The sequence below is a fragment of the Pezoporus flaviventris genome, unplaced genomic scaffold (genome assembly GCF_033815535.1).
Source record: "Pezoporus flaviventris isolate CSIRO_AGI_PZ_B2104156 unplaced genomic scaffold, CSIRO_AGI_Pfla_v1 ptg000047l, whole genome shotgun sequence".
NCBI lineage: Eukaryota > Metazoa > Chordata > Aves > Psittaciformes > Psittacidae > Pezoporus > Pezoporus flaviventris.
In genome coordinates this window covers 8,537,993-8,554,495 of record NW_026892595.1, presented here as the reverse complement: position 1 = coordinate 8,554,495, position 16,503 = coordinate 8,537,993, and the positions used below count along the sequence as shown (strand labels likewise).

The 16,503-nt window shown below is 37.5% G+C and overlaps 1 protein-coding gene across 1 annotated transcript in view; it reads right to left on the bottom strand.

The window, feature by feature from the left end:
* Positions 1–16,483, bottom strand: part of ODAD2 (outer dynein arm docking complex subunit 2) — a 93,563-nt gene extending 77,080 nt beyond the window's left edge. The window contains 10 exon segments of the mRNA XM_061468186.1: positions 4,474–4,618; positions 4,823–4,959; positions 6,640–6,861; positions 10,244–10,360; positions 11,368–11,504; positions 11,968–12,074; positions 12,659–12,854; positions 14,058–14,215; positions 15,325–15,582; positions 16,367–16,483. Of these exon segments, the coding sequence (XP_061324170.1) occupies positions 4,474–4,618; positions 4,823–4,959; positions 6,640–6,861; positions 10,244–10,360; positions 11,368–11,504; positions 11,968–12,074; positions 12,659–12,854; positions 14,058–14,215; positions 15,325–15,548 (1,443 nt within the window). The 5' untranslated portion in view covers positions 15,549–15,582; positions 16,367–16,483.
* Positions 16,484–16,503: the final 20 nt, after the last annotated feature.

Here is a 16,503-nt window from a genome sequence, read left to right as displayed (position 1 = left end):
GGTTTACCCCTAGCTCTTCAATTCCAATTCCCAGGTGTCTCCCCATCTTTTCCTGGAGAATAAAACTATCTTACACTGTTTATCAACAATACATGAAATACATTTGAGATTCTGCATCTTAGCACCTGGCAGAGAGTCCCTGAATCATTTCACTGTCTACTTGATTTTCTGCATTTCTAGCCTGTTCCAAGAATGCTAGCGCCCTCTATGTACAAAGAGCTCAGCTGAGGATTCACTGTTCCTTCCGGCAAGCCAGTATAAAGCTGCATTTCCCTAACTGAAAAATTTGAGCTTCCTGAGAAGAGGAAATAAATTCTGTCTGTAGTGCAACAGCTACACTATGTCCTCCTGGCTTAGCTCTGTTCACACTGAACAGTGTGAAGGGGAAGCAGAAGCGATGGCAGTAGTTCTCGCACAGCCAATACTCAATGAGGCACATGCACTGTAAGAACTAGACCCATAGCTTTGATCTCATAAAACTTCCATTTCCTTGACCCAGTTGCCTAGAAATAAGTGAGGACTTTTAGAGGAAGGTGGAGAGAAAGGAAAGGGAAGAGGCAAAGACTGGAAGGATCTTTGTACAGAAAATTCTGTACATTTCTGCCTCAGTGGTCTGTTTGCCATCTTTATGTAATGTAAGCCCAATACAGAAGGGCCTCCTGCCAGCTACAGAAATGTTAGTTGAATGCATGAGCCTTCCAAAGATCCTGCCAAAATGCAGCTGTGGAGCTGACCTGAATACACCCAGTGTATCCTGCAGTTCTCTCAACCTTTTCCTTGTCCAGTGAATGAGATTTCACTGAGACATGTGACAAACACCCAGTAATCCCCTGCTATGCACTGCCAGGGCACATAGGCACCTAGGAGCTGGTATTCAGGGCACATTCTCCCTAACTCCTGTTCAGTACATAGCCTTTCCCCACCTCCTGGAGCTAGCACAAGATGCAAACAGCTGGGGAGAGACAGAACATTTGTCCACCTCTGATTCCAAAGTAGAAAAGGAACACAATGCTGTTCTGGGAATGAGGTTGGTTGAACCGGAGTAATTCAAAACAGATAGGAAATGAGTGGATACTTTACTTGATGTGTGAGGTTTCACTACTCTACTGTACCCCTAAAATACAGCCAAAAGTAGAATGACTTTCCAAGTAAGAAACTGAAAGAAGAATTTTGTAACTAACATAGTCCTGCAGAACTCTATCCAGAGCTCACCCCTGCATACGTGTACACATAAATCATCCCCTTACAGGGAACCAAAACCAAGCAGCACAAGGGTTTAAGGGATTAAAGATTTATTCTGGAGATTGGAGTTATTCCTGGAGCAGTCACCAGCCCCAATTCACCTTTCAATGTCTCAACTTTATCTTAAAACTGGCAACAATCAGAGCTCAACAGCAGCAGCACAAATCATTGTGCCCACCTCTGAGCAGGAAATCTTTTCTTTTTTTTTTTTCAGCACACAGCCTCAGCTCTGCCACAAAGAAGATCCAGCATTCTATGTGATGTTCCCCATTTCTTGTAAAACAGATCATTGTAAAATGTGGCCTCTTCACCCTATGCCCATGTAAAACGTAGTCCTCCCTCTAAAAACCTAATACTTCAGAAGCACTACTTTAATAAATTAGAAATCTGAAGCAGGCTTTCCTGAGTAAATCTCACTGTTACAAACATCAAGCGAACACTTCGTTCCAGTTTTGTCTACTCTAGGCCCGAAAGATGCTTAACACAACACCATCACCAACCCCACTGATCAGTCTTCACTGCCCATTCTTAAGTTAACGGGGAGACATGGCAAGAGCACACATGCTCTTGTCTTCTGTTTCTGAGCCCTGGGAAGTTTGAAAGTAGGAGAAAGAGCCAGACCACAAAAGCAGCTGTTTCCCAGTGGAGCAATTCCAACATGGCTGATCTTTCCCGGAAAGGAGAGGGAATGTAGAAGGGCAAAAAGTCAGAAGGGAATTTCCTCTGCACTGGAATTTTCTCTCCATGAAGAGTTATACAAATACATAGCCTACAGGCACAATTCACAGGATCTAGCAAGTTTGCTTTATACAGGAAGAAACCGTCTCTTTAAGTTTGAGAGACAATCAAACACTGGTATAAAAACTAGGTATCTTTCAGCATTTATGGAAGTTTTATGTTTGCAAATCGGTCTTTTATAGCTGAACTGTAATGCGCATTTACCTTAGCAGACATTCAAAAAATGGTTGCATCTACAAATTATTAGATTTTCTGTATTTCAAGCATCTATTATTTAATGCATTTTATTAATTTTTTAAGATGTGTGAACAATGTGTACAACCATTGAAGAGACAAAACCCCTTGAAATTTGTGCTTCTATATAAATACACTTGTAGATAAATTAAATATCGCAGTCATAAATGTATTTTCTCTTATATTGCATGTGTCATGAACAATTGCCCATATGAACAACAAGAATGCCAAAAAATCCCCTAAGTCTGGCCAGAAGTGCAGTATTTATACTCGAATTAAAATGAATTCCATGTGCAAGTTAAAGTAGCACTCCATCAATAAAACATTTCAACCACTGTCTGTGGTATGGCACTGAGGCATCTCTTTTCAGCTTTATCTGACACTAGGGATTTCTTGCTTTACGTAGCTAAGAATCAACAGAGAACTATTTTAAGTATAACTTCAAGTATTTCATTTAATTTATTTCTAATTTAAAGAACTATTGGAAGACTCAGGTGTGCATAAATACATAAACAAGTATACATTTGAATTTTCATAACAAAACTTTTTCATACTATGGAAATTTTGTATTATAGACACTTCTTAGTAGGTACTCACAATTTGATAAAAATGCTCCCCTTTCTTTTTCTAGTTCTAAGCCATTAAGTAATTTTGCTTGTTGACAGCTGTAATAAAATACACTAATTTCTAAAGCAGAGGAGCGTGAAAAATACTTTTTCCTATTTGCCATTCTCACCCCTCATTCAGAATAGTTTCATGCAAGTCTAGATATGTTTCAGTACTGAATCACATCCCATATTAAAATCCAAACATGATTATACGAAGAATCTAGAGAGGAAATGGAATTTGAGAAATATGTAACCAGGAGAGATGACTCTTGTTGGTAAAGAAGGTGGTGCAGAAATGGCCTAATGAAGAGATTTCTGGGAGTTCACCAACAGTAATGGGTTTGAAGTATCCTCTCCAGGAAGACCTTGAGTGTTTACTAAAAAGTATCATGGTTATTTCCCTGAGCTCCCAGAAAGAGGTGGTCCATAAGACAGACAGAACAAGCTATTAGTAGACTTACAGATTTGAAAACACCTTGAACTGTAACTACATGCAACTATAGAGTTACATACGTAACTACTGTATCATGCAAAATGTATATATTGAGTGCTCATTAGGGGGTAGCTGACCAAGTTACATTCTGAATGCTGCACAAGATTACACTTGCAAAGGGCTATTTTAGCATAGACAAAATGACAAGAATATAGAGGTCCAATCTAGAAAAGATAAAGCATAAAGAATTGTAGAGACTTGTATTACCCTAGTATTTCTGTATCTCTTTGGCTACAACCAGTAGCATAGGTTCCACAAACATGAACTGAGAACAAGTGGTGCAAATGCACTGAAAACTGTTAAAAGACTGTTACTCTTCTACAAGGAGCCAAAGACTTCGCTTATTCCTCATAAGTATTTCTGCTGTACCAAATGCCAGCATCATCATTTTATCAGTCGGATGTGTGTACTCTATAGGTTTACTCAAAAAAACAAATAAACCAGTGCTTTTATTAGTAACTTACAGCACATAAATTCCAGTACAAACTTGAGAAGGAATTTCTCCTGAGGGAAAAATATAATTAGTTTTAGACTTTTCCAGAATAGTAGAGGATTGTTGGGGTTTTTTTAAAGTGTTTCAGACATACACAGAATTCCAAACATCTATATTTATAGGTTCCAAAAGATTTTCAACATCTGTGTAAAAAAACCTTCTTTTTTTCTTTATAGTATGCCTGTTTATCATACATTTTCTTGTCCACTAACAGCATCTATCCAGACATAAGACCACGTTAGAATTACTTCAGTCATGCATTAATCATAGCTGATGAAAGACTTTAGGCACATACTCAGTTTTAATAAAAACTCTTGAAAGTTATTATCCACATAAAGAAATACCTTGGAAAGTTTCAACACAAAAAGCAAAACAGAAACCCAATAATTAATAAAGAGATTATACCATCTTAAGTTTTATATTGTACACTGAACAGATGGTTTAATCTAAGGGTCTATGTAAGCCAAAACCAGCAGATTAAAAAATATGCAGGAGAAATGGGTGCATGACAGGAAAGTCCACAGTTCCAGGGTTTGAACATACTATGTAGCAGGGCTGTTCTAATATATATGGAAGGTGAAAATGATGAGGAGCTGGTCTGGTGGCCTCAGATGTAGTAGGTAAAGAGTAGCTGTTTATAAAATTTATCAATGCTTCTTGCTTACCTTTAAATATTTTGCAAGTTTCTGAATTCCCCAGTATTCTGATGGCAAATCTGTGCCTCCTTCATGATGACGTACAGGCTGTTCCTCATCTTCCTCAGTCTCTGAGGAACTTTCACTAACATCATCAAGCCTGGCTGATGTTTTACTAAAAATAAAAAACAGCATTACCCATTTTAAATAGCTATAAAGCAACATGAACAAGCCCATTTTAAACAGGTATGACAGCACTGCCTAGTAAAAGAACTAGAAAAATATAACTGACATTACCAAATATTAAGTATGGTGATAATTACTGTAAATACTGAAAATAAATTAAAAAATTGAAGAAAGAAGAATAAGTAACTGATACCGTTTTGAAGCTGGTTGTATTTTAGCAGATTTAGAAGAACTGTCATCGCCTTTCTTTTTGATTTTCGCATACACAGTTCTACTCCTCCTTCTTGCTTCTTCAGCATCTTTTCTTTCAGCTTTGTCAGTAATACGTTTCTTTTTATAAAAAAAAAAAAATTTATATATATACATAGAACTAAAAAGCTGTAGTGGGACACAGGTCAGTACGTATGAGCTTATGAACCTACACAATAAAGTCCATTAAAAATAAAGAGTGCTGTGTCTTAACTAAATAATTTAATAGTGGAATATTAGAAAAAACATATTATGCTGACCTGCATGTGATACAAGAACAAAGAATAAATATATTCGTACAGACCACAGGTCCATTTATCCTAGGATATCACCTCCAACCATGACCAGTAAAAGCTATCTAGGTAAGAGCAGGTGAACAATGGAGGCACATGGAAATTCTTTTTTTCAGCATATTCTTCAGAAACTTGTGATTCAGGGCACTCCTGATTGTGTATCAGTTTTGGATGAATTTGTCTTCCATGAACGTGGCTGACTGCTTTTTGAACTCACATAAACAAACGGCTTCTACCATCCCATAGCAAAGAATGTGACAGCTTAGCCATGTGTCATATGAAGAACTCTTTCCCTTCATTTGGAACTGGTCTCACTGGCTCTTTTCATTTGATGTCCCTTACCCGTGTAACGGACAGTGACTACCTGCTCCCTATTCACTGTCTCCAGTCATGATTTTCTGTATCTGTCTTATTGTCCACCCAGTCATCTTGTTTCCAGGCAGAAGAATTCTAGTTTGCCTAGTTCTTCCACATGCTCAGCTGTTCCATGCCTTTTATAATGTGGAATACAATATATCTTGCTCTCCTCACATAGACTCCTAGACCTAGCTGGACACAATCGCCCGTGCTTTTTTGTCTCTGATTTCCAGCGTTGTGAAAACAGAATGTCCTTTCAAGCCTGGGCTGGTCATACTATCACAGTCACAACAATAAAACAGAATACTACTCATGATTACAGCTAATTTTACTACATCTAGACTATAACAATGGCTGTGGAAAAAGATAAGCCCTTGCCCAGGAAAACCACATTTTTTAACTGATGACTGTAAGTCACATACAATATCTCTTAAAATATTTCTTGCAACATGTCAAATTGGCAGACTTGAGAAGATACTTTTTTTTTTTTTTAGGATGTAGACTTTCTTCGGGTATTCTTCTTCCTCAATTAACACATTATCAGGAAACATGACATCAGAACAGAGTTCTGATTTCAGAAGACAAATCCAACAATATCCAATATAAGTATGCTCTACTTCTGTGTGTCCAAACTTTGAGGTAATCTCATTAGTAAAGATTGCTGCTAAGCAGAGCTAGAAAACTGGCTCATACAATATTAAATCATTAAAAATTGTAGCGTAAGTAAGAGTCATCGTGATTTTCCATCCTGGATCTCTGTTGCTTCTCTCAGAAAGTGTGGTTTAGATTAGATTGTCTACTCTGTCTCATTTTAAAGGGCATTTTACACCAAAAATGTAATAGTATCAGAGTCCTGGAGGATCAGTACGGCAGATGGCTGCAAGATATTTCCCTACTTTGCTGTGGAAATGACATAACATCATCAAAGTTGTTGCATAACAGAAGAAAACTGTGAAATCTCTTTAGTAGTCTGTACTTTCTTCTTAGAAATTAACATGTAGTAAGTTTTGTTTTATTACTCTTAACATAAAAATGCAAACCTATACCATGCAGTCCAATCATTAGCAGTTTAGAGAGAACTATAGGAAAATTTATACATAAAGATAACTACTTATCTGCTGAGAACAGAAAGCCCAGCATTCTTCCAGTTCATAGATGGTTCTAATTTCTTCTTTTCAATGGATCTCCTTGACGCAGAACTTTTTACTTTCTCACCTACTTTATTTTCTGTAGTATCATGAAGGCTCTGGGACTGGCCAGAGACCTTAGCCTCAACTACTCCCATACGCTGGAAATTCTTCTTATATGTTGGTTCCTTAAAAAACCTGTATTCCTAACAAAAGGAGACAAGGTTTGTCAGTCATATTGCTATGTGAATAACGCATATTAAAACAATAAGTTCTAAGCACAATTCCAGGATGCTGTGCTTAAAAATTTTTATGCATTAAATGTGGAATTAGACTACAAGCATAAAATCAGATTGCCTTTAAAACAATGAAACATTAATCTGAAAAGTAGCTGTTGCTATGTGCAAAATAAAGCTTTCGAAATAAATGAGCTCAAGAAATTCAGAACTTCCTGAACATACTTGAGTATTGGGTGTTGTCCTGGGTTCAGCAGTAGCAGTCATGTTTTTGTTTGTTTTTTTTTTTCTCCTTTGTGCTAGCTGGTGCAGTGCTGTGTTTTGACTTCCAGCCTGAGAATAGTGTTGGTGAAGTCGATGTTTTCAGTTGTTGCTAAGTGATGTTTACCCTGACCAAGGACTTTGTGAGGCTCATGCTCTGCCAGGGAGGAGGGGAAGCCGGGAGGAAGCAGAGATGGGGCGCCTGACTCGGGCTAGCCAGGGAGGTATTCCATACCACAGCACGTCATGGCCGGGGTGGGGGGTGACTGGGAGTTACCCGGAAGGACACGGGCTTCCGGGTGGAACTCATCTTCCCTGCCGGTGGTATCGTATTCTCTTCCCTTGTTATTTTCCCTTATCATTGTTGTAGTTGATAGTAGCGGTGGTGATTTGTGTACATTGGTTGCTGGACTGTTCTTGTCTCAACCCGTGGGAGTTGCACTCTTTCGATCTTCCTCCCCGTTCCTCCAGGAGTGGGGGAGAACCCCGGTGGCGGGGGGAGGACACGGACCTCGATTGTTGTCAGCTCGGCACCACTCACTGGGAGTGAGTGAACAAGTTACCTGACTGGGTTTAAACCACGACAGGTGTTGTTTAAATTCTGATACATTAAATATTTGGTGACACAAGCACTTCTATAGAAACTAATTCCAAATTGGTTTTAAGATCTAGAACTGAAAAGTCAGTCATTCTGCTTTCAATGGATCACTCATATTAAAACTATTTCCCTGCATGAAGGATTTACAAAAAATTCCCACATAAAAAAGAAAAAATAACAAAAATGTGAAAATAGGCTATGATAAACTTTGCTAGACTTCAGGTCCAAGTAACTTAATTTGATATAGCTTAGAATTTATATAAACACATTCCGTTTCAGTTTTTTACATCTTCCGTCTCTTAGGACAAAACATTGATGAACAAATCAAGTACAAGAATGGAGCTGAGTGGCACCTACCAGTGCTTCAACTGTCTGTGTTGAGTACCATGGCTGATCAAAAGTATCCAGAACAGAGAGGACTCTTGTGAACTCTTATTCTCTACTGGAACATATTCAATTTTTACAGGAAAGACAGCATACAACCATTACTTATTATTATTATTATTATTGCAGCTGTCACTACCAGATAGGTGAAGACATTCCTTTCTCCATCTGAATCAAGTCAGTTTTAAGGAGACCGTCACAGTATAGTCAGTTTTCAACTAGCCCCTGACATGAACTGGCTGTTCAACACTTGCTGACTCAACTGTCTCATCATAAAACAATTCATGCTAATTCTCTCATTCAGAAAGCGTACACTAGACAGGACAATTTAACATACAATAAATAAGACAAATCAAAGGGGAATTGATGCTGTAGCTTGACCAGCTAAGCACATGCTAGACAGTATGTTTCCTACAGCAGTATATGCCAACACAGCAATTCCAAATGTTATCTTAAACAAGGCAAAGAAGATACTATAAAAGTTAATTTGTTTTGCAACATATTTGTATGCAATGAGCTTTTTATCAGAAAATAAATCAAAACTATTTCCAGCTATAATTTATTTCAGGCAGGCAACCTTGGAAATACAGCTTTTCTCTGCTTTTCAGAGTTCTAGAGTAGAAATTTTCCCTCAAATACAAATGTTCTGGATCTCTGTAGTATTAACTTGTTTAAATTCTAGTTTTAGCATGCAGAATATACTAAACCAGCTCTTCAGCAAAATAGTATGATATGATATTCCTAGATCATTAAAATAGTATAATTTGTACTCTTCAGCATAAACTTATTTACACAGTCAGAGAGCACTAAGTGATTTATATGACAACTGAAGGAAAATAGAATAAATTCTACTTACTCTTATTAAATAGAATAAGAGTTATTTCCTGAATATCTACAATAACCTTATAAGAGCAAAAAAACAGTAAAGAATGGTATATTATCTCTATCATTGATATTAACATTAATTTAAACATTATTAAAATATTACTGTATTTTACCTTTGAAGACCATCAAATGAAGTCAAATCACATCAAAAATACATTAAACAAATCATTATATCTAAAACCATTCATATATTGTCACATTTATGAAACATAAACCAATGTGTATATACAACATTAAAAAAAAATATTTGCCTATGGGATAAATAAAACATATTTTGGCATTTATTGCAGACAGAACAATTTACAAAGTTAGTTCCATTACTGTTAATATAAGCTACCATATTTATATGTACAAGTTGAAATGCTCTCTTTGGTCAAGTATCTATTTCTCAAAAAATATAAATATCAGCCCTACATCCCAGAAAACTAAAAGTACAGGATAAGAAAATTCCCATGTTAATTACCTCCTTTTTGCAATAATTAAAATTGCATATAAATAACCACAACAAAACATTTTACCGATTTTAGCCTGTAATGAATTTTGCCACCATGTTATTAACCTTATAACCACACTAGAAATCTGAAAAAAATTTTATCAGGAATGATCAAACGTGTAAAACTGAAGTGGCACTGTGTGATTGTAGTTAATATAGAGCTCTAAATAAAACTAAAATACTTGCATCTTACATTGGATGAAGCAACACAGAGCATAAGCTACAAGCTTAACTCTCAGCTCTGATATTTAAATCAGGCAGTTCTCGTAAAAATGTTGGGCTATTATTTATATTTGGGTTACAAAGAATGAAGATAAAAATGTAAGTGGTTTTGATCATGGAAAAATACTGTCATAAGAAGTTGACCTTTTCTGAAAGGATATCATATTTTCCTGCTTTAACATTTCCAGTGCCTCATGAAGAGTAACACTAGAAGACAAGTAGTACTTTTTAGGCAGAATTAGAAGCTGACCTCACATGTTGGATCAAAACTCATAATAAGATATGATAGAACAATATGTGCAATAGTATATTATTTGCTATTTACGAAAGGAACATATTTAGTAGAAACTGAAACATACCCAAAGAAAAGTAACAAATGCAGTTTTTAGAATTCTTCATTTAATCAGAGACTTGTCTTTGGTAAAGAAAGGTTCAGCAAGGTTTTTAATGTAATTCTTACCATTATACAATGTATGTAGAATATACTCACAGTATCAGTAAGCACATACCTGTTTAGCCATATTTTCTACAAATTTAGGTGATCTCTCCCTTAAAAATGTGACAATATCTTTATATATATCACTTTTTCTTTCATAGTCAATGCGATCTTCACCACCTATCTGACCCTTGAAAAAAAAAACGAATTAATTTGAAATTATTAATAGCATTGCCTTATCCAGGTAATTTAATCCGCATCATAAAATAGCGTTAAAAGAGCACAGAGGTCATACTGCAATGCATTAGGTATAGAACTCTCATGCTCAGAGTCTATTCAACTTCAGTAATGCTTTGTAAAAATACATGGACCATCTCCATGGATCCCAACAAATAATCAAGATCTTACATAGAATTCTGCAAGTAATTACAATCAGTTAATTGTGCTGCATGTAGTTTCACTGGAAAGAATTTATGGCTTATGGTAAATAACCAAGTAAATACGAGCTTCTAGTGCAATACAGCAGATGTCTAAAAGGATCAGGAGATAATGTAACCTGACTAGCCTAAGCTTTATGAGCATAATCCATTAAAAACATGCTAAATCAAAATTTCCCTGGATTTTTAACTCTTAGGAAATGACTGAAGGACATCAGTACCTCTTCACAATATATATAAAAGTTTTGTTCACCACTTAACACACATAGGGGACTGTCATGTCTAAATAAAACCAATCTGTAATGAAAGAGATAACCGCAATTAAAAGTAGAAGAGTTAAATAATTTCCAGAAAGCTTCCACTGAAAGAACAGCTTAACATTCATAGAAAGAGAAAAGCAAGTTATGTTAGCCACACACAATCGTATTACACCTCAGATCAAGAGCAATGAGGCATTAGAGAGGCATCTAGTCACACAGTACCTTTAAATAACAGTAGTGTGAAGGACATGTTTAAAGACTAAGCAAACAGTGCTAGCAAAGAGTTCAGAATACCATCCTATATATATTTACCATAAAAAGCCCTCCAAATATGTGGGAAAACAAGCATACATTTGTTACTGTGTCTTCTTCTGTACCAATAAACTAGCTCTGCAGGTCTCAATACTACAATCTCAATACTACTACCCTAAACTGACTGATTCTTGATTTTAGCACATAAAAACATTCATTACTCCATGGTATCATTTATTATTACTTACTCCATTTAAAAACACTCCTGCTGTGCTGCAAGTGATACACAAAGGATCAGTGTCATGTGGGTTGATGACTAAGTAACAAATTTCTCCATGCACTTGTCTCCAGGGAGGAGCTCGGCATCCATTAGAGAACACGTAATCTGTAACCAATTAGCATTAGTGTTTTTATCCAGTTTTAAAGTATTTTTTATAGTTATTCTTGATGACTAATATAACATATATACCCAAACAATACATTACTCTCAAGAATTCATACTGTTAGGAATTAATCATGCAAAACTCTTAGACCCGTGGCCTGATTCAACTCAGAATTGCAACTGTGCTTAGCACAGGATCAGAGACTCAGTTCACTTCCTCTATTTCCACAGAAGATATTCATAAATGGAGGTTATTTCTGTACTTAAAGGCTGAAGAACAGCATTCCATATCTGAAAATACTATTTTACCGTATAACTTTAAAATGGAAATAAACACTTTAAACACTTAAAATTTATTACTGAAATTAATTTAGCAAATTTCACACAGAAGTCAACTATCACAGAATCATACGATAAGTACTTTAACGAGATTATATATAAGCATGAGATATGATCAGATCTGGACCTGATGTATACTCCAGTGATTCCAGTACTGTATTTTCTCCTTCCCCAGAGAAATTCTTGAGAAGACTCACTTCATTATTTACAGCAGCTGGATTTAGTCTTACATCTCTGCAATTAATAGAAAATGGGTTAAAATGTATTCATGAAAAGGATGTACTCAGAGAAATAAAAAGAGAATATCACATGATTTTTTTCTTTTACACCAAGTCTTAATAGTAGCAACAAAAGCTGGAAATGGGTCATCTTCGATTGTTTTTCTTAATTTTATCTGTTAGTTTAGTAAAATTTTAGTTCCATAGCTAACATAAAGTCCTTGTAGTTTTGAAACAGGCTCAATGCAATACTTAATATATTTCCATGAAGAAATAAATATTTCCTTGAAAACATTTAATTTAACTAACTTTGTTGTTTGCACAAATGAGTTCAATTTGCTACCAAAATTCAAAACACATGCAACAAACAAACCACACTCACAGGCACACACTTGCACAGCCACACCTACAGCAAGATCAACATGAGAAAAAAAAAAGACTATTTTTTCAATAACTTAGTGAACAGTGAAAGTTATTTCAATCACTTTCTTTATGTCACACGAAAAGCACACACTGTGGGTTGAAACCAATCTAATTTAACAATAAAAACAAAAAAATGCACTGGCTGACATGCTTAGCTTCCAATTGAAATGCACTTACTGTGAAATTTGTTTCAAAGAACTATTAAGCAGTTGCAAATCCAACTGATGAAGCAGAAGAAAGATTTTCATTTTCACCTCTGTTTCAGGGTCACCACCTTTTTTCACTTTCTCAAGTAAATGCAAGATGGACTTATCTTCTCCTTTAACAGTCCCATATTCAGGGCCAAGAATTTGCACTATAGGATCTCTGTTAGCTGAAAACATGAACCATAATCATATAATGTGATACTATGTTTAAAACTGTTAGGCAAAACAAGTATTTTTTATCTTTCTCACAAGATTAAGACTCATGCAACCAAGAGGTGAATATTACATACTTTCCTTTATCAATAGCCACCTTACCCAAAAATATGCCTGGCTGATCACAAAAAAAACAGGAAATCAATGGATTTAAGTCACTGAAAACTGATAATTTTGTAAACATGATTTAGTGTTAAAGAACATCTTCAAAGTTTTCCAAGAGCATTCCTAATGGCCCCATTACTTCCTCACAGCTATGTCAGCTGTTCTTTTTGGGAAACAGTGACATAACTGCATATCAATGGGTTTAAAAAAATCATTTTGCTGTGTTCAGCAAATGAAGTCCCATGCATCTATGAATGCATCTGCATGATACCCTGTCCATATTATTCTTCCTTATTATTCATGTTTGATCACTTGTCAGTGACAGGACCCTAGATTATTAGATTGATCTGATGTCTGATCCAGTATGAGCATTTATATTTTAGCATTGCAGATATAATTTCCAATTACCAAATTCCCAATTTTGGAATTTCTCAATTTTTTTCTAATTTTCCAATTCCTAAATAATATTACTAATCTCTTCTAGCTACAAGAGGAGGATATCCCGTTTAGGATATCAAGGGTCTTCTTGTCAGTTTGAAAATCTGACACACTGGAATACCTGGACTTGAGTATAACACTCGAGAAGTACTCGATCCTCTATTTTAAAAGCCACTGTAAGAAGGACCTAGAAGTGCTCACTGTGAAGCTTGTGCAGGTGAGAATATCTTAATTGTGTAAGATATTTTTTTCCTGTTTTTTAAGGATGTAACATTTTGAAAGAAGATCAAACTACAAATATCTGAAAAACTGCTATTAGCCTCCAATAAGACATTCTTTTTCAGAAATTTAAACCTACTGCCTGCTGCAATAGCTAGGGTATTACTCAGTATGTCTTAATTTGTAGATGATATTCAACAGTTTTAGCTTTATTCCAGATTTCTGTTAGTGATTTATGTGAAAATAAAAGAAGCATTAAGTTCTTTATCAGCCCTTTTAGCCACCTTCCATATACTTAGAATGAAGGTATGCCTTTCTGCACATAAACATGAACTGAAGAAGACATACTTTTTAAAAGAAAGAAAATATTAAGAAAACAAAAGAAGAAAGGAAACCTTCAAGGCATGCCTGTACTTCCTTTAACTTTTTTTCCATTGCAATTTGTAGCACACAGGACAGCTGGTCGAAACTACGAACTCTCAGAGTTGATTTTGTGAGAAGCAGCAATGACTGGCCATCTTTAGCTTTGGCTTCAGACTGAGCAGTTGCTTCACTAGAAAAATTGAATTATATCCTTTTAGAATAAGGCCTTTAACCACAAATTTTAGAGGACAAGCTTCACATGATAAAGCATATGCAATTTCTTTAAACTGTATTTCAGAAAACTCCCAAGGTAAACCAATTTTTTCACTGCAAATCTGCAGGTGGATGTCCCTGAGGGAGGCTGGGACCCCATGGAGAGCCTGTACTGGAGCAGTGGCAGGACCAATGACATGATGGAGAGAAGATCTCATCCTGGCAGGACTTCTGACCCTGCAGGGGACCCATGCTGGAGCAGACTGCTCCTGAAGGGCTGCACACTTGGAAGGGACTCACAATGGAGCAGTTCATGAAGACCTGCAGCCTATAGGAAGGACCTGTTGGAGAAGTTCATGGAGCACTGTCTCCTGTGGGCGAGACTCCATGCTGGAGCAGAGGAAGAGGGTGAGGAGGAAGGAACATCAGAGACAATGTGCAATGAATAGACAGCAATCCTCATTCCCCATCCCCCTGTGCTGCTTAAGGGTGAGGAGGCAGAGAAAATCAGGAGTGAAGTTGTACTTGGGAAAAAGGGAGGAGCTGCAGGGAAGGTGTTTTAAGATTTGCATTTATTTCTCATTATCCTACTTTTGATTGACAATAAATTAAATTAATTTCTGTGAGTCAAGTCTAGTTTGCCCATGACAGTAATAGGTGAGTGATCTCCCTGTCCTTATCTCAGTCATGGGCTATCTGTCATATTTTTCTCCCCCATCCAGTTGAGGAGGGGGAGCGACAGAGTGGCTTTGGTGGGCACTTGGCATACAGTCAGGGTCAACCCACCACACAGGAGCCACTCCTAACACTAACACAAATCTCAGGGTTAGTCACTGTTATATGCTTTTTATAAAAGGAATAGAGAGTGTAAGCTGTAAACATCACTAACTAAATGGGTCTGTATCACATCCAAGATAGAAGAGTCTTAAACTCTTGGGGGGGGGGGGGGAAGCAGCAAATTTTAACTCAAATTTTTAATACATATCATTAAATCCCCACCCATTTTAGCCTCCCAAATACACTAAAGCACAGCTGGCTTGGTAACTCACCTTCACAATTTCAAAATACACTGCAATTCAGACTCACCTGATCTCATAACCGTTTACAAATGCTGAACAATGCAATTGTGTTTTCCACTCAAGGGGCTCTTTGAAGACAAATGCTGCTTCCTGAGGATATCTAGTGCTGAAGTCCTCCACAAACTTTATAATTTGATTTAAAAGAGATTCGTTCAAAGGGGTGATTTCGAGTGTGCCAGCTCCAGAACCAGCAGCAGTCCACTGAGCTGCACTGGCCAATGCCGCTCCCATGGTGTCAGTCAACTAGTATCAAAGTATCAAATACCTTTGCAAAGAAACAGTCAGAAAATTACCAACCTGAGCTCTCAAATGACAAATGCAATATGCTGTGGCTGTTATAATTTGAAATAAACATAGAATCATAGTTACTGAAGTTGGAAAAGCCTTGTAAGATCATTGAGTCCAACTGTTAACCCAACACTGCCAAGTTCACAACTAAACCACGTCCCTACGCACCACATCTACACTTCTTTTAACTCCCTCCAGGGATGGTTACTCCACCACTTCACTGGGCAGCCGGTTTCTTTTAACTCATTTAAATCCTTGAAATGGGGAAAGGAGAACTGAAGAAGACAACTCACAAAATTTAAAGAAATGGGGAAATCAGGTGAAAACACGGGGGTTTTCCATGTTAATTAATTTCTGGTGCTATTAGAAACTCAGGGAGCTGACAGCAGCAGGCCTCTGTTGTGGCTGTAACAAAAGGCATTTGGGCTCTCCTTGTGAAGTTGATACCACTGTTAAAATGTGCAGGTGGACAGACACATACAACCCCAACAGTGACCCTCCCCAGACACTTTCTTTAAACGCAGGAAAACGGGGGATGTCAGACCTGCCCTCCAAGCCTGGAGAGGCCGAGAGCCACCAAAGTGCAACGGGCATGGGGAAGCTTCACCCCGAGGAGAGTCCAAGGCACCCGGCATGGTGCCTACCCACTACAGACCTCAGGAGGAGGCGGGAGGGATCCTGGGGCCCGACGGCCGTGTGCGGGTGCCCCGGGGACGCAAGGAGCCCCGCGGATGGTCGCCCCTCACCGCTATCCCCCATACCTTGCCTCGGGTGAGCCGCGCCGAAGCCCGCCATCGCCGCTGGGGCCGCGGCCGAGGCCGGAGGCGTTGCTATGGGGACGGGCCCAAGCGGCAGCCGTTACCGCGTAAACACAGGCGAGCCCGGAGGTGGGGAAGGG